At 38.2% G+C, this 24,234-nt stretch overlaps 2 protein-coding genes across 4 annotated transcripts in view; both read right to left on the bottom strand.

The window, feature by feature from the left end:
* Positions 1–24,234, bottom strand: part of ENTREP2 (endosomal transmembrane epsin interactor 2) — a 472,203-nt gene that overhangs the window by 139,519 nt on the left and 308,450 nt on the right. For all 3 annotated transcript variants that reach the window (XM_084976733.1, XM_021098812.2, XM_084976745.1), the window contains exon 3: positions 2,912–3,022. In XM_084976733.1, the coding sequence (XP_084832859.1) occupies positions 2,912–3,022 (111 nt within the window). The remainder of the gene's footprint in view (positions 1–2,911; positions 3,023–24,234) is intronic.
* NSMCE3 (NSE3 component of SMC5/6 complex) lies at positions 14,021–18,440 on the bottom strand. The gene has a single exon (XM_005659809.4). It carries the CDS (start codon positions 18,363–18,365, stop codon positions 17,529–17,531), a length of 837 nt encoding a protein of 278 aa, XP_005659866.1. The 5' UTR covers positions 18,366–18,440; the 3' UTR covers positions 14,021–17,528.

Below are 24,234 nucleotides of genomic sequence, written 5' to 3' on the forward strand. Positions count from 1 at the left end.
AATGTTATTTTGATAGTTTTAGTCAAAGTAACTAGCTAAGACAAGATACACAAATACTGGAAAACAGAGACAATATAGTTATTTCTTTTGACAAACTATTAGGTCAAAGATTGAATTTGAACATTTAATGGCATGTACAGTTAAATGTAAGTAATAAAAAAATGCCTGAAAGTCCTATATACCATTAGTAGTCTCTTAAAATGTAAAATAATAATTTTAAAAATGCATTCATCAGAGCAAGAAGATATTAAAAACACCTAGCATTAAACTTAGAAAGAAATATGGGGAGTTCCCGTCGTGGCACAGTGGTTAACGAATCCGACTAGGAACCATGAGGTTGCGGGTTCGGTCCCTGCCCTTGCTCAGTGGGTTAACGATCCGGCGTTGCTGTGAGCTGTGGTGTAGGTTGCAGACATGGCTCGGATCCCGCGTTGCTGTGGCTCTGGCGTAGGCCAGTGGCTACAGCTCCGACTGGACCCCTAGCCTGGGAATCTCCATATGCCGTGGGAGCGGCCCAAGAAATGGCAAAAAAAAAAAAAAAAAAAGAAAGAAATATGGAAGGTCCATGTGTACATTTTCAAAAACAATAAAAGTATTATGATATTAATAGCAAATAAATCCCAAATCTATGAAATAGATACATATATTCCCTGTTTTTATGGCCTCACCTGCAACAAATGGAAGTTTTTGGGCCAGGGGTGGAATAGGAGCTGTATCTGAGGCCTATGCCGCAGCTATGGCAACACTGAATCCAAGCCACGTCTGCAAACTCTGCCGCACCTTGTGGCAATGCCAGATCCTTAACCCAATGAGTGAGGCCAGCGATGGAACTCACATCCTCACAGAGACTACGTCAGGTTCCTAACCCACTGAGCCACAACTGGGATGCCTATATAGATATTTTTTAAATAAAATTATACAATACCAGGAGAAAGTGGGAAAATCATATACATAGAATGGAAAACCTTTTCCTGGCAAAATTTTAAGCCAGAAATCATAAAAGTAAACATGTATAGATAGATAAAATCAATTGAGTATATAAAATTTCAGCACAAAGAATACCATTAAAAAGTTAAAAGATGAATAACAAATTATGAAAAATATATCTGTAACACTTATGACAATGGCCTGTTTCCTTAACACAGGAAGGGCATTCATAAATCAATTATGAAAGATAACAGAACAATAAGCGACAAACATGAGTTTGCAATTAGCAGATAAAGAAATATAAACAACTTATAAACAAATGTAAAATATGATCAACTTCACTTTTAATTAGAAAAATGCAAGTTACATAATAAGATTTTACATTTTTATCAGATTGACAAAGACAAAAATAATTCTGATGACACACAAAAGTCTGTGTGGGTTTGGGCAAATGGGTACAGTCATATATTGCTGGCCAAAGTCCAGCACCTCATCTTTGAAAGGAAATTTACAAATAATATTCTAAATGTAAAGCACACTCTCAAGCTTTGAGTGAAAGGACACTCAGTAATTTCTTCTTGAGATTGATTTGCACATTCCTCTCTGGTTTGCCAGGGTACACTCTGCACCCCGAGCAGTTCCCACAAGGAGCAACAGCCACTTAATATTTGTTGAGTTATGAATGTGCACAAAGGGTCGTTTTCTCTGCCATGTTTATTTTTGCAAAATACTAGAAACATCCCTAACCAAGCCTTCATTAAGTTTTGGTTAAAAAAATCATCCATCCATTTATCCAGGGCTCTCTATTTCAGGGCTGGAAAGAGTTCCAAGTGCTGGTGTGCAAATGTTGCCAAGCCACAGGGTTGGCTGACAAAAGCAACATGAATAATGGTGGTTGAATAGACACCCTATATAAGTTAGAATGCTAATACACACGAATATGACATAGAAAATGTATGGTTACCAAAAACTTTCTGAAGTAGGGGTCTGGAACCAAAAAAAAGATTATTTATATATATATATGTATATATATATATATATGTACATATACATATATATGTGTGTGTATATATACATATATATAATTAGTTAGCAGTTAGTTTCTGAGACTCAGTGGGTGCTTTAGTACTGAATCTGCACCTTACACTTGACTTGCTGGCCCTGCAGATAAGGAATGTAAAGAGCGGCAGCTCCCCTTTGAACTCAGTGGCACAGCCATGAGAAATGCAGGTACAGCCCTGCTACAGAAAAGCTTCAGGTAGTTCACTATAGCCTGTGATGACCACACACTAAGCAAGTGCATGTGTAGCTGTGGGGGGACTTGGCTCTAACAGGTAGCCTTGTGCAGCCTCGAAGTTAAAGAAACAAATGCCAACACCCCCATACCCAGCAGCCAGGGTCATATTAGGGATCGCACCACATTTTTACTGAATGTGATGGGACATACTTTAATTTCTGCCCCAACCACATGCATATTACCAAATCAGGAGTCAAGTCAGACATGGAATGATGGGTCCATTTCACAAATCGTGTATTGATTCACCTACCATGTACATGGCACTCTGCCTACAGTTTTCCTAGATCTAAAAGATGATGCTCCTCTTTTTAATTGAAAAATGAGAACTAAATTGTTTTGATGCACCCATTATCAAGCTTATATGTATCTCGGCACTTAAAATTGACTTACAAAATTGATTTTTAAAAATTCAGTGAAGAGAAAAATCGATGCAACAAATGCTAAAATATAATCATTACTAAAGACATTTATTCTGAAACAGCCCTACACTAATATATTATGAGTAACTGTTTTCTAAGTAGAACAAATTTTAATTTGGGAGAATTTTTAGAAATGAACCCACTTTAATTTCTTAAACTAAAAAACATCACAATAAATCCAAGGATACAATAAAATTATTTTGAAATTACTTTCAAGCAAAATTAAAGCCTATGACCTTTATCAAAAGGCTTGCATTTCATTACTCACCAACTGACAGCCTTCCAGGGAGTTGACTAGCTGAGCATTCTGACAGGAGAGAATTGAACCAGCCAAATTCAGCATTACACACACTGCAGAGAGCAGCATGAAAAAGGTTATCTGGAAATAAACCAAACAAGAAATTGATTATTCACTTGGAGAGACCTGAAGGAAAAATTATTTGGCTTGAAAAAAGCTTCCAGGTCATCAAATAATCACCTCAATAACACTTCCATGTTTTAAAGGAAAGTATCATCTGTTAAAATCTCAAATTCTTATGATCTTTAATCAAATAGAAAGGTAAAATTTCTGAAAACCCATAGCCAGCAATCATGATTTTATTTGAAATATATTGTAAAATATTTTAGGAAATACTATACATTTTATGGTCCCCAAATAGTGTTATGTCATCTTGTTAAAAATAACAAGTTATAAATTACTAAAGAAAATCAAGTAAAAGAAGTTTACCTATTAGAATGCCTTTAAGTTTATTGCTTTTAATTTTCATTATAGAAAATTTCATGCATATGTAAAACCAGAGAGAACAGTATAAAGGAGCCTCACATACCCATTACCCAGCCTTGACAATCCACATGGTCAGTTGTGTTTCATTTATACCCTCTTCCCTCCAGATTATTTTTAGCAAATACTAGAATAGTACAATTTCATCCTTAGATATTTCAGTGCATATTTCTAAAATGATAAAACTCTTTTTGAAAACATAATCAAAATACTGCCATCACATCTATAACTAATAATGCATTCATATCAAATATTTAGACTTCACATTTCCTTAATTGTTTCAAATTTTCTTCACATTTTGTTTGAATCTGGTTAAACAGGATACAAAGGAGTGCCACTGGTTGTTCTGAATTTTGGATATTTTTAAATTAATGGGTTTTTCCTTCCATTATTTTTGATTCCTTGAAATCTGAAGAAACCAGTTCATTTGACCTTTAGTTTCCTACAGCCTGAACTTTGCCTATCACGTACTGCTTCTCCATCCTCTGTATTTTTGGTAATTTTGCAGTTAGATCCAGAGGTTTGATCAAATTCAGACTAACAGAAGGTAAATAATATCTCTGTAATATCGGCAGCCATTTCCCACGACTGCTTAGATCCATTCATTTGTTAGGGTTTTCAAAATAGTGCTAGTTTACCTCCACAATTTCCTCTCTTTTTATCTGGGGGAATCAAGATACAGAGGAATCTTTGCTTCAACTACTGTTTGTTACCCTAGGGTGCTGTTCACAGAGGAAAAGGATACATGTTAGGCGTTCCCATCGTGTCTCAGCAGAAACGAATCTGACTAGCATCCATGAGGACACAGGTTTGATTCCTGGCCTTGCTCAGTGGGTTAAGGATCCAGCATTGCTGTGAGCTGTGGTGTAAGTTACAGACATGGCTCAGATCTGGCACTGCTGTGGCTGTTGCATAGGCCAGTGGCTATAGCTCCAATTTGACCCCTAGCCTGGGAACCTCCATATGCCACGGGTGCAGCCCTAAAAAAAAAAAAAAGAGAGAGAGACAAAAAAAAAAGTGAGGTCTTAATTTTTCTTTTAATACCTAACAAAGCTCTGGCTAAATTAAACATAGGGGAAAGTTGTACAACTTGTTACCATAAATGTAATATAGCTCCCACAAATGTAGCAACAGTTATTTTTCCTTTAATACACATATAAAGACAGGAAATAAAAAGGATATTTTGTTCATTTAGGAAATATTTCAAGTTCCAGTTAGTAATATTTCAGCAACAATTTTAGTAGCTATAGATTCTTGCAGCATCCTGTGGGAAGGCTTAGCTACACAGAAAGTGTCAGCATTAATTTTTTATATTAGAAGTTGCAACATTACCATATTACCATTCAAGTAATATATAAACAAGCTGTCTGCAAAGTTTCAAAATGGAGTTCAGGATAATTGTTGAGGAGTTCCCCTCCTGGCTCAGTGGTTAACGAATCCAACTGGGAATCATGAGGTTGCGGGTTTGATCCCTGGCCTCACTCAGTGGGTTAAGAATCTGGCATTGCTGTGAGCTGTGGTGTAGGTCACAGATACCGCTCAGATCTGGCGTGGCTGTGGCTAAGGTGTAGGCTGGTGGCTACAGCTCCGATTGAACCCCTAGCATGGGAACCTTCATACGCCGCAGGTGCAGCCCTAGAAAAGACAAAAAAAAAAAAAAATTATAAACATACATGACAACCATACTATGTTTTTATAATTTGTTTTGTTGTGATAAAATATACATAACATGAAATTTACCACTTTACCAATTTTTAAATCAGATCAGTGGCATTAAGTACATTCACACTGTTGTGCAACCATCATCGCCACCATCCATTTCCATTTTCATCTTCCCAAACTGAAACTCCATATCCATTGAACAATTCATTATTTATTTTTAAATTTTTATTATAGTTAATTTACAGTGTTCTGTCAATTTTTGCTGTACAGCAAAGTGACCGAGTCATATATATATACACACTCTTCTTCTCACATTGTCTTCTATCATGTTCTATCTCAAGTGATTGCATATAGTTCCCTGTGGTATACAGCAGGACCTCATTACTTATCCATTCTAAATGTAATAGTTTGTGTTTATTAACCACATATTCCCAGTCCATCCACCCCTCCCCCTCCTCCTTGTCAACCACAAGTCTACTCTCCATGTCTGTGAGACTGCTTATGTTCTGTAGATAGGTGTCTGTGCCACATAAGTGATTGCACATATAAGTGATACCATATGGTATTTGTCTTTCTCTTTCTGATTGACTTTGCTTAGTGTGAGAATCTCTAGTTCCATCCATGTTGCTGCAGATGGCATTAATGTGCTCTTTTTATGGCTGAGTAGTATTCCATTGTGTATATGTACCACATCTTCTTAATCTATTCTTCTGTTGATGGACCTTGTGTTTGTTTCTATGTGTTGGCTATTGCTGCAATGAACACAGGGGTGCATGAATCTTTCTGAATGAAAGTTTTGTCTGGATATATGCCCAGGAGTGGCATTGCTGGTTCATATCATAGTTCTAGATTTAGTTTTCTGAGGAACCTCCATACTGTTTTCCATAGTGGTTTTTCCAATTTACACTCTCACCAACAGTGTAGGATGGTTCCCTTTTTTCTACACCCCTCTCCAGCATTTGTTATAACAATTCACTATTTATTTAATCTTATTCATTGTTCCCCTCAGATCCCAATAACCATCATTCTACTTTCTGCTTCTATGAATTTGACTATTCTAAAGATCTCATATAAGTGGAATCATACAGGATTTTTATAATTTGTGCAGTAAAATGTTCTTGTTTCTTACACGTTGGAACATGTGTCAGAATTTCCTCCCTTTTTAAGGCTGAATAATATGCATTCTACGTGTATACCTGATTGTCTTTACCTACTCATCTGTTGATAAATAATCAGGTTGTTCCCACTTTTTGGCTACTGTGAATAATGTGGCTAGAAACATGTGTGTACAAATATTTGTTCCAGTTACTGCTTTCAGTTCCTTTGGTTATATACCCAGAAGTGGAATTGCTGGATCATATGGTAATTCTATGTTTAATTTTGAGGAAATAGCAAACTTGTTTTTCAGAGTGGCTACACCATTTTACATTCCAAATCACAATGCTCAAGGCTTCCAATTCCTTTGTATCCTCCTCAATACTTGTTACTGTTTTTGTGATAACAGCCATCCTAATAGGTGTGAAAAGGTATCTCATATGCTTTTGCTTTGCATTTACATAATGATTAGTGATGCTGCCCCTCTTTTCATGTGCATGTTGATCATTTGTGTATCTTTTCTGGAGAAATGCCCATTCATTCAGGTCCTTTGCTTAGTTTTTAATTGTTTTGGGTTTTTTTTTTTTTTTCTGTATTGAATTGTGAGAGTTCTTTATATATTCTGAATACTAATCTTATACATTCTGGATACTAATCCTCCTATCAGATGTATGATTTTCAAACAGTTTCTCCTATTTTGTGGGTTGCTTTTTCACTCTCTTGACTGTGTCCTTTGATGCACAGAAGTTTAAATTTAGATAAGGCTCAGTTTATCTATTTTCTTTTGCTACCTGTGCCTTTTGGTATCATAATAAAAAAAAAAATCATTGTGAAATCCAGTGGTGTAAAGCCACCCCCCTCAGATTTCTTCAAGGAATTTTATAGTTTTAGGGCTTACATTTAGGTCTTCAACTCATTTTGAATTAATTTTTGTGTATGATGTAAGGTAAGGGTCCAACTTGATTTTTTTCTTCTGGATATCCAGTTTCCTCATCACTATATGTTGAAGACTGTCTTTTCCTTAATGAATAGTCTTGCTACCTTGTTGAAAATCACTTGGCCATATATGTGAGAGTTCATTTCTTAGCTCTTTATTTTCTTTCACTGGTCTACATGTCTGTCTTTAATGCCATTTCCACACTATTCTGATTACCATTGCTTTATAATAAGTTTTTAAATCAGGAATTGTGAATCCTCCAACTTTGTTGTTTTGAGGAAGTTTTGGTTACTGAAGGGGTCCCTTAAGATTCCATATGAATATTAGGATGAATTTTCCTATTTCTGCAAAAAAATGTCATTGGGATTTTGATAAAGATTGCATTGATGCTGCAGATCATTTTTGGTACTTATGACATCTTAAAATACAAAGTCTTTCAGTATCCATAAGGATGTGGGTTTAATCCCTGGCCTCGCTCAGTGGGTTGAGGATCCGGCATTGCTGTGAGTTGTGGTGTAGGCTGGCAGCTGTAGCTCTGATTCAACCCCTAGCCTGGGAACTTCCATATGCCACAGGTGCGGCCTTAAAAAGCAAAAAAAAGAAAAAAAATAAAACCAAAAACCAAAAAACCCAAGTTTCCAGTCTATGAATATGGAATGTCTTTCCATGTAGTTATCACTTCAATTTCTTTCACAAATATTTTATCTTACCAGTTTCAATGAGTAGAATCATTCGCCCGTTGATTAAATTATTTATTTTTGTTATTGTAAATGGAATTGTTTTCTTAATTTCCTTTTAAGATTGTTCACTGTTAGTGTATATAAATGCAACTAATTGTTGCATACAATTTGTGTCCTGCAAATTTGCTGAATTTATTATTTCCGACAATTTGTTTGTTGTTTTCTGGTGGGGCCATACCTGTGGCATATGGAAGTTCCCAGGCTAGGGGTCGAATCAGAGCTACAGCTGCCGGCCTACGCCACAGCCACAGCAATACCAGATCCAAGCTGTGTCTGTGACCTACACCACAGCTCACAGCAATGCCAGATCCTTAACACACTGAGCAAGGCCAGGGATTGAACCCTCGTTCTCATGGGTACTATTCGGGTGTGTTACCACTGGGCCATGACAGGAACTCCTCCAATAGTTTTTTTTTTTTTTTTTTAAAGTAAACTTTAGATACTGACATGTAAGATCATATCATCTGTAATAGAGATAACTGTACTTCTTCCCAACTTGGATGATTTTTATTTCATTTCCTTGACTAGTTGGCTAGAATTTCCAGCACTTCAAAAGTGTGGTGAATGTGGGCATACTTATCTTGTTGCTAATCTTTGAGAGACAGCTTTCAGAATTTTACTACCAAGAGTAACGTTGCCTGTAGGTTTGTCACACATGGCCTTTATAATGCTGAGGAGGTTTTCTTCTAGTTTGCTGAATGTTTTTAATCATGAAACGGTGCTGAAGTTTTTCAAAAGCTTTTTCTGCATCAACTAGGATGATCACACTGTCTTTAAAAAATCTTTCTGTTAATGGAGCATATGACATTGATTTTCAAATGTTTAACCATCCTTGCGTTTCAGGAATAAACCCCAAATAGACATGTGGAGAAAACAAGAAAATAAGATTTTAAACCGTGTTGCTTCTTTAAAAAAAAAAATAAGCAAGGTCATGACATTTTTTGGAACTATATACCTTGACTCCATTCTGGGGTTCTACTTTTTCCAGTAACTTCTATGCCACATGTGCTATAGGCATTGACTCACAAAAGGTAGAGACCTAAGGGTTATTTTAACCCTCAAACAGTCACAGACTCTTCAGGCAAAGTATCTTTGACAGATTAAAAAAAAAAAATTGGTTTAATTTGGTGCCATGTGGCAATAGCCATACCTCTACCTCTTTTCTAGACATACATCTTAGATTTGCTATAAGTGGATTTACTCCCTTCATGTTCCTCTCTGTTTCTCTCTCCCTAATTGATTGTGTACTTTTTGCCTTCGTGCTTTGGGTGGAAAGGCCACATTTTAACTCCTATTCTCTCAGCCATCTTCTTTTAAAAATACTCATTGGGCATCCAACCCTTAGCTAAATGTTTATCCTAAACCAGTTTAGTCTATTCAGACATATTGACAATGGGAGTGACGACCATACCACGGATTTGATCTTCTCCCGAGAATGTGATTTAATTTGCCTTTGTCTCTAAGTTTTATTTATTTATTTTTGCTGATTGGGGGTTCAGAAGCACTTGCATCTCTTTCCTGTTACTTTTTCTAGATGCAGCCACAGCCACCAACACACCAACATGCTACCAAAGTTCTGTTTTCTAACTTTAGAGTTACAGGTTCATTATGTACATGATCTGCCTCATGTTACCACAAAAGGTGATTTTACCAAATGCTTTTCCATTTCATAACATGTATGGTTTTCTTTCCAACTTCCCCAGTAAAAGTTTCCTTCTGGACCATTTGGGATATAAAAAGTTACAAATAACTCTAAAGTCTCAGTGGCCCAACACCGCAGAAGTACTTTTTTCTCCTATTATGTGACCAAAGCAGGTCAAATGGGTTTTGCCGCAGTTTCACTCAGGCACCCAAGCCAATGAAGGCTTTATCTCAATGACGCTCCTACAATCATCTTGGACATGGAAACTTAAAGCTCCTGCCTGGAGGTATCACCTAAAATTTCTGTTTACCTTCCATTGGCCAAAGAAGCCACATGACCACACTCAACATCCAAGTGAACAGGGAAATGCAATCATACCAAATGGCCCAAAAGGGAAGAACCTGATTATGTGTGAGCATCTCTAGTGACTCTAGTACCCCTATGCTCTTCTTACACTATAAATCCCGTTTCCTTTTCTAAGACCATGACATTTGGCACTACTTACTTCCGTGTCTCCTTCCCCAACCAAAGCTGCCACCATATGGATAACACATACTCAGCATTTCCCTCCGGATATCTCAGAGGCTTCTCACACTCACTTAACAGAAAATCAGGCTCAGGAAAATCTTTCTAAAATGCTGTCAAAGCTTTTTAATTTCCCACATTAGAGGTGTGATATGTTTCTCATGCTCTCTCACTCTGACCACATTAACAGCAAGGCCTGTTAATTCTACAAAGAAAATCTCTCTCCATACCCACTGGCACCATCTATAATTTCAATGATCATCATATTCTCCATGGATGGCTTTTCTTTGTTCTCCCTGCCTCCAGCCTTGACTCCCTGGACATTGGGATCAGAGTCATCTTAATAAAATTTACATGGATTCTCAAGAGCAGGGATTTCTGCTTTATTCACTGATGACCCCGGCCCCTAGTTAGGTACTTACTATATATTTGTTGAATGAATGAACGATGTCACTCCTCTGCTTCAAACTCTTTAGCAGTTCCCCCTTGCCTTAGGCCTGACAAACCTAACAAATGGCTGACCTGGCCTGAGCCAATTCCCTAAGGCTATCTCTCTGCTGTTTCTGCTACAGCCTCTCTCATCTAGCTAAAACAAATATCAAAGTGATCTTTTAAGTTTCACCTGGAGTTCACCTTTAGAAATTAGCTGGCTTTACAGTTTTAAAGCTGTGCTATTACAGTAATTCTAGAGTCAGTATGTCATTTATTCATACAGCATAACAGTTAAACCTCCTCAAATCTGCTTCTTCACAGATGTAATGTATAAAACACATGGCCGTGATCTACAAGCCTGTATGGAAGCCAACTGCATTCCCTCAGTACCCCAAGGGCTTGATAACTTACAACTTGAGCACAGGATTCTGACACCCAGAACTTTGGAGTATCCAAAGGCTAAGTAACCACAACAGTGCTCCAAAATATCCAGTCAATTTAATATTTGTTCTATTAAATAAATGAAAAGGAAATCATTCAAAATTCTCTGTCTCATCATGCAGTCATAATTAACAGGATCCTTGCAAAACTGAAAATTCTCTAAGTAGTTATCAAATAAATGACAGTGTTTCATTTATATGCTAACAGTAAAGCTATGTGCCAATATAAGCCAAAAATTCATATTATATTAGCAACACTAGAATTCACATAAAATCTCAATGGACTCTGAATAGCCAAAACATTCTTTTAAAAGAAAAAAGTTGTAGGTCTCAAACTTCCTGATTTTAAAATTTTCTATAAAGTAAAGGTAATCAAAACAGTGTGGTACTGGCATAATACAAACATAAAGATCAATGGAACAGAACAGAAAGCCAGGAAATAAACTTTTGTATATATGGTTAAATGATTTTCAACAAGGGTGCCAAGACCTTTCAGTGGAAAAAAGACAGTCTTTCAACAAATGGTGGTGGGAAAATTGGATATCCACATGCAAAAGAATAAAGTTGGATCTTAACTTATACCATATACAAAAATTAATTCAAAATGAGTCAAAGACCTAAATGCAAGCCCTAAAACTATAAAATTCCTAAAAGAAAACAGAGAGGGGAAAACTCTATGCCACTGGATTTCACAATGACTTGTTAGGACACACAAAGCAAGAACAACAAAGGAAAATATAAATAGCATTTCATAAATATTAAAATTTGTGTTCATCAAAGGATACTATCAACAAAGTAAAAAGAAAACTCCCAGAAAGAGAAAACATTACCAAGTCACGTATCTTATAAGGGATTAAAATCCAGAATATATAAAGAACTCCTACAACTAAACAACAATAAAAAATCCAATTAAAAATGGGCAAAGAACTTGTTAGGCATTTCTCCAAAGAAGATATACAAATGGTGAATAAGCATATGAAAAGATGCTCACCACCATTAATCATTAGGAAATGCAAACCAAAACCACATTGTGATATGTCTTCACACAGAGAGCCCTGAAACAGACCCACATAAATAAAAGTCAATTGATCTGACAAAGGAGCAAAGGTAATACAATAAAGCAAATACAGTCTTTTTAACAAATGGTGCTGGAACAACTGGTCATCCACATGCTGGGGGTGGGGGAGAAGAATCTAGATACAGGCCTTGTACTACTCTGCACACGACTTGACTCAAAATGGATCATAAACCTAAATATAAAACACAAAACTTACAAAAACCCCTAGAAGTTTACACAGGGAAAAACCTAGATGACCTCAGGGACTGGCAATGACTTTTTGGATTCAACACCAAAGGCATGATCTATGAAAGAAAGAATAAACTGGACTTCATTAAAATTTAATTCTTCTACGCAGTGAAAGACATGTCAAGGGAATTCAAAGACAAGCTGCGGACAGGGAGGAAACATTTGCAAAGGATACATCTGATAAAGGACTGTTCTCCAAAATATACAAAGCATTCTTAGTACTCAAAAATAAGAAAATAAACAGCTACATTTTTAAAAAGGGCTAAAAGACACCTCACCAAAGAAGATATACAGAGGGCAAATCAGTATATATATCATCAAGGAAATGAAAATTAAAACAATGAGATACGACTACACACCTATAAGAGTGGCTAAAACTAGAAGAGAGTAAAAAAAAGATCAGTAGTTGCTAGAGGCTGGTGGGTGCAGGGAACAGTGAAGAGATGGTGCACAGAGGACTTTTAAAGCAGTGAAAATAGTCTTTATGATCTTCTAAGGCATACATGGCATTATGCATCTGTCCAAACCCACAGAATGTACACCACCAGGCAAACTATGGACTTCATCAGTTATAACAAACACACCACTCTGGTGAGTGATGCTGGTAACAGCTGAGTTTATGTATAGGGTAAAGAGATATGTGGGAAATCTCAGTACTTCATCTAGGTAGAAATAACCAATAAGAAAATAAGGTCATACTGTACTATAAACTACATGATACTATAAACTAACCAGACTTATAGACATATAAAACATTCCAACAACTTCAGCAGAATACACACTGTTATCAAGTGCCTATGGAATGTTTTCTAGGACAGACCATACATTAGGACATAAAATTTTTCTCATAAATTTTAAAAGGCTGAAATCATACAAAGTACCTTTTGTTATCAAGAGGGAACGAAGTTAGAAATCAATAACAGAAGCAAAACTGGAAATTAAGTAAATACAGGGAAATTGAGAAACATCTTCCTTAACAACCAATGGGTAAAAGAAGAAATCACTAGGGAAATTTGAAAAAACTTTAAGGTAAATGAAAAGGAAAATTAAACATAACAACAGTGGCTCCAGGAGAAGAAAAGGTTAGAGGGAAATTTCCAGCTGTAAATGCCTACATTTTTTTTTTTAAAGCTCAAATCATCAACAGTGTAACTTTACAGTATAAAGAAATAGAAAAAGAAAACTAAAGCTACAGAAGGAGGGAAAAAATAGAGATTATTGCATAAATAGACGGTAAAAAGTAATATAGAGAATCAACAAAACTAAATACCTGAAAATATTAGTAACATTGACAAACTTTTAGTTAGGCTCAGTAAGAAAAATGAGAGAAGACACAAACAATTAAAATCAGAAAGTGAGGACATTATTGCCAACTTTACAGAAATTAAAAGGAGTATAAGAGAATACCGTGAACAACTGTACACCAACAAATTAGATAATCGAGGTAAAACGGATAAATTCTGAAAAACATACAAACTACCAAAACTGACTCAAGATAAAACAGAAAATCTCATTACAGATGATACAGGTGAAATAAGATTGTCCATGTATTGAAACCTGTTACATCATCTTCCTACTTTCATAAGTGTGATTATTTCTAAAGCATTGAAAATTAAAAAAAAAAGGAATCTGAAGAAGATATGTTAATACTAAATTGACTTTAAGGAAAAAAAGCATTATTAGTGATAAAGAGGGTAGTTTTATGAAAAACAACTCATCAGGAAGACACATAATGCTAAACCTGCTTAGTCTCTACAAACATAGCCTAATAGTATATAAAGCAAAAGACGACAAGAATTTTACAAAATCATGGGAGATTTTTTATCATTGTTTGAAGAGTGATTTAATAGGCAGGATAATCAGTAAGAGTATATAATATTTGAACACAATTAATGAGCTTTAGGTAATAAACATACTATGAACATGTTAAAAATACATATAAAATTAACTTATTTTTTTTAAGGACAATTGGAAGATAAAAAACATTGACCACATTAGATCACAGAGCACAGGTTAAGAAATATTTTAAATTTGATTTTACATGGATCATATTATCTCATTCAAAGCAATTTTTAAAAGCCAGAGACCACCAACAACAAAATAGTGTTTTTCAAGTTCTCTTGTGGCGCAGAGAGTTAAGAGTCTGGCATTGTCACTGCTGGGGCACAGGTTTGATCCTGGCCTGGGAACTTCCACATGCTGTGATTGTGGCCAAAAAAAAAAAAAAAAAAAAAAAAGAGAGAGAGAGAGAGGAAAAAATTAGTGTTTCAAAATCCAAATATTTGAAAAAAATTTTAAATCACTCATTTGAAATTATAAATGAGATAAATTATAGCAGATACTGGGAAGTATTTAGGATTGAATATAACATATACACTCCATATCAGAACTTCTGGAATATAAGTTGTAAGTAGGAGAAAATATATTGCCTTAAACAAATTAGGAATAAAAAATAGGCTATTTTTTTTATTATTGTTATTTTTTTTTAATGGCTGCACCCACAGCATATGGAAGTTCCCAGGCTAGAGACTGGATACCAGCCACAGCTGACTTATGCTGCAGCTGTGGCATCAATGGATCCTTTTAACCCACTGGACCAGGGTCAACCCTCACCTCCACAGTGACCTGAGCTGCTGCAGCTGGATTCTTAGCCTACTGCACCACAGTGGGGAATTCTTAGACTATCCTGCTTAAGAAATAAGAAAAAGAACCACCGAACAAACTCAAGCAAAGTAAAAGAAAATAGAAAGCAATAAATTTTCTAAAGGAAACAGTAAAGATCAATAAAACAAAAGAATTTTAAGAGTACTCTTAAGGTAAATAAAACTCCAAGGAAAACTGGCTATAAGAGGGTAAAAGAAAGGTATGAAAGCAAAAATAATACTGTAAATGCAGTGGACATAAGTGAAGATGTAACAGAATTATGTTCAAATCAAAAGAGAATACTAACTTTGTTAATACTCCAGAAAAAAATGAAAACACTTTATAGAAAATACAAGTGACCGAAACTAATTTGAAGAGAAAACCTGAACAGACTGTTAATGATACAAAATCAGTAGCAAAAATCTACCCATCAGAAACACCATTCCAAGAGCCTTTCATACATGGCTTTCCTAGAAACCTTCAAAAACATTTAATCCTTATGTTCGTGGTAAAGTAAATGCTCCCCAACTCACTTATGAGATGAGAACAGTGTTTTCGATTTCCTGAACAACTCAGTGCTAAAGCCATTGGGTGGAGCAGAGCAGGTCATTTTGCTTTGTGTGCTGCAGGAGAGGGACTGAAAGGCAAGGGCCTCAGGGTGTGGTGCTAGAGCCCAAGCTTTAGAAGGAGGGTGGATGCCCAGGGCAGTTCTGGTGGGATGTCAGCTTCCCAGTACGGAGGAAAGGGCATCCCACACAGGAGGGTGTGGCAGCCAGAAGAGACTGGTTATTTACAGGCAATTGATCAAATAATTATTAGAAGGATTAAAGGATATGAATTTCTTACTGTTCGAGAAGTTAGGTACAGATAGAACAGTACAGATAGAACAAGGGAGAAAACCATAATAAACACTACGGTATAGAATGGATATGCTATTATCAATGTAATGTCATAGTTTTCAGTAGATGATAGCTAGATATACAAATAGACAAAAAGACTAACTTTGTCATGTAGAGGGCTAGAAGCAAGGATACTTCTAGAAGGCATGAGGAAACCTGGCAACCTTGTTTCTGAATTCGTTTCCATCCAAAAGGAATCAGAGCTCTTTGGAGAAAATGGCTGAGAGGTCTGTGGCAGGGAAAATTCAAGTTAAGGCTGAATGATCTTTTTGTGCCAGAAAGTATGGAATTGCTCAAAGAATGATGGGGGCAAGTAGAAGACACAAAAGCCAGCTTTAAAATGCTCCCAGTGGCAAACAGGGACAATTTGGGTATCAAAATAAATCGTGACAATAAAAGACTATAATGAATCTATACAGATAAAAGTGAATAAACTGAAATTTTGGTGAGGAATACAATATTTACAAAATCTCTGTCTCCACACAAGTTGCTTGTTTGTTACAAAGGGAAATGGAAAATTTCAAAGTGTAGAGGAATGGCAGAAACCACCTTAACCAAAGTGATCAAAGTTACAAAATAATAGGACAAATTGAAAACTAAATAGATAATGAAAGAAAACCTTCAAAAATTTTTTTTGTTGCTCCATACCAAGAATAAAAAACATATTTAAACAAACTTTTAAGGAACAGAGCAACAACTAAAATCCCCCACACCCAGCATTGTGCCAAGAACTTCACACATATTTCCATATCTAAGTATCACATCACACACAATACAGGCATCATCAACCCACTTTACAGGTGAGGAAAAATCTGTATACATCTTAAGTAACATGCCTAATTCATATAGCTAGTTATGCAGAAGTAGAATCTGAATCCAGATAGTTTGCTTCCCAGGTAGGCATGGTTAATCACTAATGGCTTTATCTTTTCTGTAACCCACTGAAAGAAATACATTTTACATCGTGATATGCACATACACAAATAAAACAATTTCCACAAAACACTATTTACCTTAATGCTATGTAGCAAAAAGTGTTTTTTGTTAAGATGCCTGTTTTCAGTCATGAAATTAATTTCTCGACTTATGGTTAAAAAAATGCACAATGCTGCTTCAAAACACAGTATTTATTGTAACTATAGTAGCCAAAAAAGGAAAAAAATAAATGTAACTAAAAGTCAGCCACACAACCTAGTAGTAATTATCGAGGTAAAGTTATTTGGGAAAAATACAGCATGTACATTACTTAGAATGATTCATAACGCTTACATACATAAAAAATACATTCTAAAAGTAGCTATGCTAAATTTAAAAAGGGATATAGGCAATTACATTTTATAGACTTTTATTGTTTCAATTTATAGACTTTTATTGTTCCTTTCAAAGTGGGGTCGTCAAGAGGCCAGGTAAGAGCCATTTCGTGCTTTTATTTCCTTGACATCAAAGCAACTTACTGACGTGTTCTTTCTTCAATATCTATTTCCAGATCATGGTACAAAGTTTTCCAATTAGCTTTAGAAAGCTAGCGAGATTTTTATACCAAAAAACACAGACAATAAATCAAAACAAATCGTCCGTTAATATTTTTATAGGTGAAAATTTGGAACCAAGGAACTTGCAATATAAGTCGGCAAACACATCCTAAAACTACGCACATTGAAGCTTTAGCAGAAAGATGCACACACACACACACACACACACACACACACACACACACACACACACACACACACACACACACGCCCCCCACCCCCCCCTGGAGTCCCTCTGAGTCTCTCAGATTTCAAGAAGAAGGGGCTGGGCCACCTGTTGGGGGTCTGGCCCTGGCCTCCTCCTCAGCCAGAGCCTCACAGTACTGAGCCGGCCAGTCCTTGGGGTCCTGATTGTGGACTTTGGCCACGAACTTGAGCACCTTCATCTTGCTGGTCTCCAGGTTGGTGCGTGGGCCCCACTGGAGCTCGTAGTCCACAGGATCAGTGTGGGGGATGCGCCGGTACTCCAGATACCTCTGCCGCACGAAGTCCTCGGTTATAAGCTTCTTGGGGTCCCCGAAGATCAGGTGCTTCTTGGTGGGGTGCACCCCGAGGCGCCGCAGAAAGTCCCAGACCTCCGTCTCCTTGATGCTGTTGCCTTTCATAAAGATGAGCCCCAGCACGATCATCAGCAACCCGGTGGTAGGTGTGCCCTGGTCGCCGCGCACCTCGGCGTCCTCCTCCACCGGCTCCAGCGTGTTGACCAGGATGTAGGTGTTGCTCCGGGGCTCCAGCTCTACCAGCCGGTACCCGAACACGTACTCCAGGCGCTCGGCTGCCAGCCGGAGCAGCTCCGGGAGGACGTCTTTATAGTCTCCGACCACGTGCTTCAGGATGTCGGTGCGCCGGATCGGGATCTTCCTCTGGTCCTTGATCAGCAGGAACTGCACGAGTTCGGCCACCTTCAGCTCCAGCTGCTTCTGCGACCGGGGCCCCGGCGCTGGGGAGGCCTCGGCCCGCCGGCCGCCCTGCGAGGAAGGCCCGCGGGACGTGCTCGGGACCTCCTCTGCGCCGCCGCCTCCTCCCCAGTCCCGCTCCCGTTCTGCCTGGGTGCCGGCGCGGCCGCGACTCTTCGGTTTTTGCGACATATCGCGGCGGCGGGCCCCGGACGGCGCGGACTCACAGTAACCGGCGGCTGCGAGATTGCGGGTAGGCGCGCAGCTGGTCCCGGCGGCCCGGGGCGGGGCCACGGGCGCGAGTTCCTCACGGAGGCTGCGCGCTGCGTCAAGAGGGCTGCGCGCTACGTCACGGAGTTCGCGCCACGTCTTGTGGGTAGGTCGGAGCAGTGGCCTTTTGGCAGTCAGGAAAGTGGGGTCTTTGCTCAGCCTTGGCGGTCCCTATGGCTTCTTTTATTATAATTAAGGATTGTCCTTACCAAGCCAAGCAGATAGAGAACAGGAAACAAAGCCCCTAACAGAGCGACTAGGACTACTGAGAGTAAGTATGACGAGTTCTCAAGTCGGAACTTGTTAGGTGAAGGAAACTCCGAAGGTGAATGTGGGAGAAAAACCGCGGAGAGCGTGAAAGGAAAGTGAAAGCATTTCTTTTCCATTCAAAACTAGATGTAAAAGGAATGAAAAACCATGAGGACTAGTTTGCTTTCACCAATCCCTCCTAACCGTTTCCCAAGAGTTACTTTCTCTAAAGCCTGTTTAAAACAGTCTCTTTAAAAACAAAGGTAACAACAGACTTGCCTTTTCACTATTTCAGTGTCGATATTGTGTACATATAAATACCATCAGCTGGACAACTTCGCGAAGCCGCCCCATAAATCACGTTTAATTGGAGTGTTTTTGCTTGGTCAAGGGAGTTTATCTTTTATAAAGCACATGCTCATGAAAATCGCCTTGGTCCCACAACCAGAATTTTAGCAGAAATGGGTGAGAGAAAGCTACCAACAAAGATATGCGCTCTCAAGAGGTTGCCGTTTAATTTTAGGCATCCTGACCAAGAACTGCAATCATGGACTGCCTTAATAGATCAGCCTTAAGGGCTCAATGTGAAAGTTAGGAGAACCCAAGGGTAGCATCCCTTATAATCTATTAAATGTGCAAAAAAAAATATATATATATATATATATATACATATATATATACACACACATAGTGCAACTTTAATAACCAACATGAATTGTTTCATTAACTCAAACCATTTGCAGTCTGCTGCCTTATTTCCACGGATCTTAGCAAATGCCTTTCTTTAAAAAAATTTTTTTTCTTTCGTTTTTTTGTCTTTTTGTCTTTTTAGGGCCGCACCCATGCATATGGAGGTTCCCAGGCTAGGGGTCTAATCAGAGCTGCAGCTGCCAGCCTACACCACAGCAACGCCAGATCCAAGCCGAGTCTGCCACCTACACCACAGCTCAAGGAAATGCTGGATCCTTAGGCCACTGAGTGAGGGCAGGGATGGAACCCAGACCTCATGGTTCCTAGTCAGATTCATTTCTGCTGCGCCACAATGGGAACTCCAGCCTTCCTTTTCTATTTAGTGACTTGCAAAGAAGAAACTGAGTTTCCCATTTTGTCTTTTTTAAAGCTACCAGAAAGTGGGTAAACTCTTCAAAGAACCAAATCAAATTGAGTTCCTCTTTAATGCAAATATATTCCAAGGAAAGTAATTCAAAACACATTATTTGAATAATAGCATCAAAACACAGCCTTATTAAAATTTCATTAAATGTTAGTAGCATAAAATTTTTGTTGTAATTCAGTATGAAAATGCCATCTGATAATGGCGCAGTATTAAATGTAAAATATTCCATGTTGTAGTGCAAGTATGCTAAAATCTGCTAAACTATGAGTAATAACTTTCTGTTCCACACAAGATCTAACAATATATCCTCAAGCATCAATCTTAATGGCAGAAGCCTGCTAAGAAAAACAAATATATCATCAAGGCATTCATTTTGTTTCACAATGAGAAAATTCATCTGCTTCAACTTTCTTGCAAATTAAAATTTAAACCCAAGTTCAAAGAAACCTCCTACAATTGAGAATTCTGCAAAAGGTCCCTTCAGAAGGATCAGTTGTACCCCGACTTAGAAAAGGAAAAAAAATAGCAACCAAGAGATAACAGAAAAATAGGAAATAAGACAAAAACCACTGTCAACAATTGGGCTGGTTTTTTAGTGTTTTGTTTTGTTTTGTTTTTTGTTTTTTTCCTTGATAAGGAGTTTGCCTCAGTTACCAAGTAGTCTCACAGGTCAAGCAAATGGTTAAAAAAATATACCAGCTTTAAGTCTTAAAATACCTCTCTGTACTTTGTCCAGAAGAATGCAAATGGAAAAATGCAGATTAGAATGAAGTTTTAAGAGTTCCCATGGTGGCGCAGTGGTTGGCGAATCTGACTGGGAACCATGGGGTTGCGGGTTCGATCCCTGGCCTTGCTCAGTGGGTTGGGGATCTGGCATTGCCATGAGCTGTGGTGTAGGTCGCGGATGTGGCTTGGATCCCGAGTTGCTGTGGTTCTGGTGTAGGCCCGTGGCTGTGGCTCCTGTTGGACCCCTAGCCTGGGAACCCCCATGTGCCGCGGATGCGGCCCTGGAAAAGGCAAAAAGACAAAAAATAAAATAAGATAAAATAAAGAACACTGGCTCTTGAGTCACCAAAAAAAAAAAAAAAAAGAATGAAGTTTTAGACATTGCATAGAGAAGTCACCCAGACACGCTTAGATTGATACAGGACATCCATGATGTTTACAGAAAAATTGCTATGATGCGATGGTAATAATAACACTAATAACAGATGTAAACAGCAACAGCTAATGATTATCACCTAGATAACGGTGGGTAAGCCTTATATTCTAAGTGGTCTAGGTATTACTTCATTTAATCCCCACAAAACCTATGAGATCTATGCATGTATGATCTTTCTCAGAAATGAGGAAATCGAGGCACAGAAGAACTTTAACTGCTTTGAGGTCCCCTAGCAAGTGAGTGGTAGATCTGGATCTAAACTGAGGCAGTCGACCTCTGGAGACTTCTTATATGCTAAGCAGAGAGAGAACACACATCCTTGAAAAAGAAAAGTCTGGGAGTCACATGGACTTAGAACCCTGTATGATACAGGAAAGCTACTGACACTGCTTTCTGTTTTCAGATCAACAAAATGAGATTATTGATGCTTCAGGGACTAAGATAAATTTGGCAAATACAGGGCTGTATAGGGCAGTTGATAAAGATTTGCTTCTTTCTGGGGGGTTTATGTTAAGTCAGTCTTCACTCTCTGTAGGGGATTAGTCCCAGGACCCTACAGATAGCAAAATCCTCAGATGCTTGAGGCCCTATATAAAATACTGTAGTACTTCCATATAACCTATGCACATCTGTACATTCTCCCTCAGTACTTTAAATCATCTCTCCGAGTTCCTGTTGTGGCTCAGCAGTAATGAACCTGACTAGTATCCATGAGGATGCGGGTTCAGTCCTGGCCTCACTCAGTGGGTTAAGGATCTGGTGTTGTCATGAGCTGTGGTGTAGGTTGCAGACTTGGCTCAGATCCTGGGTTGCTGTGGCTGTGGTGTAGGCCAGCAGCTGCAGCTCCAATTTGACCCCTACTTTGGGAACTAACGCTTTGGATGGGCCCTAAAAAGACCAAAAAAAAAAAATTATTTCTAGATTGCTTTAACAGCTAGTACAATAGAAATGCTCTGTAAATCGTAAAAACAATGTAACTGCTATATAAATAGTTGCCAGCACTCAGCAAATTTAAGCTTTGCATTTTTGGAACTTTCTAGATTGTTCTTTTATAATTTATTTTTTACTTTTTATTTTTTTTTGACCACACCCACAGCACGTGGAAGTTCCTGGGCCAGAGACTGAACCTGTGCCACGCGGTGACATGAGCCACTGCAGTGACAACGCTGGTTACTTAACCTGCTGAGCCACACAGGAACTCCTTTATTATTTTCCATCTGCAGCTGGTTGGATCTGTGGATGTGGAACCTGCAGATATAGAGGGCCACTTGTATTTGAGGACTGTACAGAAGTATACTGCAGTGAAACACATACACAGAAATCAGAAAAACTGGAGAAATTTATCAAGGTACTATTGAAGTTACTTTTAAAGTGAAATTCAACATTGATTTTCTTATGTGGGGATGGATAATGTATTTTGAATGAATTTTAACCTCACAGTGACACTATGCCTTAGCAGTTTTATACATTTAAGTTTTCAGTAAATTCAGGGTGATTTGAATATATTTGTGACTTTTTGTTCAACCAGTGAAGGAACAAAGACAAGTTAGTTAAAAAAGAAAAACATTTTCAAAGACTTTTTGTTAACCTAATACTCTTATTATCAGACCCCCCCCCCCCAATTCTTGGAGGCAAAAAAACAAAGATTTCAAATGCACTGAACAAAGAAATGTGTACTACCAATTGCTGTTTAGATGCCTCTAAGTAATTAATTGCTTTATTTCATCTCCTTGGTAGCAAATGCCTGCTAAGCAACTCTAATCATCTCTATTATCTACTGGATTCTCTTCCTCATTCACTAGAAGTTCTTGTAGAACCAGGTGGTTTTATATTTTCTGACAGCAACCTAATGCAAAAAAAACAAGTAAGAACTTTTGGGGAAGAAAAGCAATGATAAAAACATGCAGCCATATATGAGCAACTTCTCTGTCCTTTCTAGTGGTGGTTTGCAACCCATGAGCAAAGGAGTTGTGGAGGCAGATACTATTTTGGTGCACAGATGGCAGGAACAGCAATCCAGATATTTTAATAGTTGCAATAAAACCCTTGTATTCAGTCATTTGTAAGAAGGTCCATTCTGGTCAGAACACATAGGACTACCTAATGATACTCTGTCCCCCATAAACAATACTTTGATTGAGGGCAACAGAGCTTTCTGTGGGTGGTATAAGTGGGCGGAGAGGCAAGGCTTGATGAGATAGATTTTTCCAAGCATTGTGGCCATTTGGCCCAGAATCTTCCTCTTCAAGAAATAAACATCTTCTAGTTACCGAGGGTCTTTTAACCTATGAAAATGATGAAGGCCTGTTAAGTTAAAAATTACAAACACATAAGGCCTTACTAGTGGCCAATAAGTTTCTTTTTATTCCATTGTTCCTTTCTCTTTAGGAACTACATCTTTCCTTCTCTTGGAAACTTGAATAAGGCTCTGCCTACCTTTTATGGGTGCCTGGGACTCAGGCCAGCCACAGTGACTAGTTCAGAAGTCCAATGAGCATCCTTTTGGAGGCTCACATATGTTCTCTCTCCTCCCAGCTAAACAAGCAGGGCAGTAGGGTGATGTAAGCCTAGCCATCTTTGCTTTTGCTAGAGAGTAACCTGTCTCATGTGGAAGGCAATTCAAAGGAGACCTAAGAAATGGAGAAGCAGTCCTTGTGCTGCTATCCAAATCCCTGGTTCCCAAGTTCAGGGTCAGACTCCTGGAGACAGCTAGTTACTAGAGCAAGTAAAATATCCTTTTGCTTTATCTGCTTCAAGTAGGTTACCCTCACTTGAAACTGAGCACATTCTAAACCTGTTATGCAAAGGAAAAGAGGGTGCTAAGGAATGAGACTTGTTCAGAGGAAATGACCTAGACAAGATTATTACTACCTAGGATAACCAAGAACTCCAAAAATGGAGATCTACTTGAAATAAAGAGGTGTTTATTGGAGGTTTGTTGGGGTTGCAGCCCTGAAGACACAGATCCAAGAAGCACTTGAATTGTATTCTGAGGAACTATAAGATAGGGGAGGCAGAAAACCATAAATTTACATAAATGGTCAAGAGCTGGCAAGAAATAAGAGTGCTCCTTAAGCAAGGATTGATTGGGGTTGGAAATGACTACATAGCTGCAAGTTGGGGGGAATCTGAAACCACAGATTTTGAGAATGGCTGTGCTGTCTGGCGGTATTCTGGAGTCACATACAGCTCAGCAAATTCAAGTCCTTGGTGATGCAGGGACCTGTCTGATACCACAACAGTGACCACCTGGCTCCATCCTG

This window comes from Sus scrofa, chromosome 1 (genome assembly GCF_054392235.1).
Source record: "Sus scrofa isolate SSC_HxYL_T2T_F1_AM1 chromosome 1, Sscrofa_HxYL_maternal_Yorkshire_Landrace_v2.0, whole genome shotgun sequence".
Taxonomy (NCBI): Eukaryota; Metazoa; Chordata; class Mammalia; order Artiodactyla; family Suidae; genus Sus; species Sus scrofa.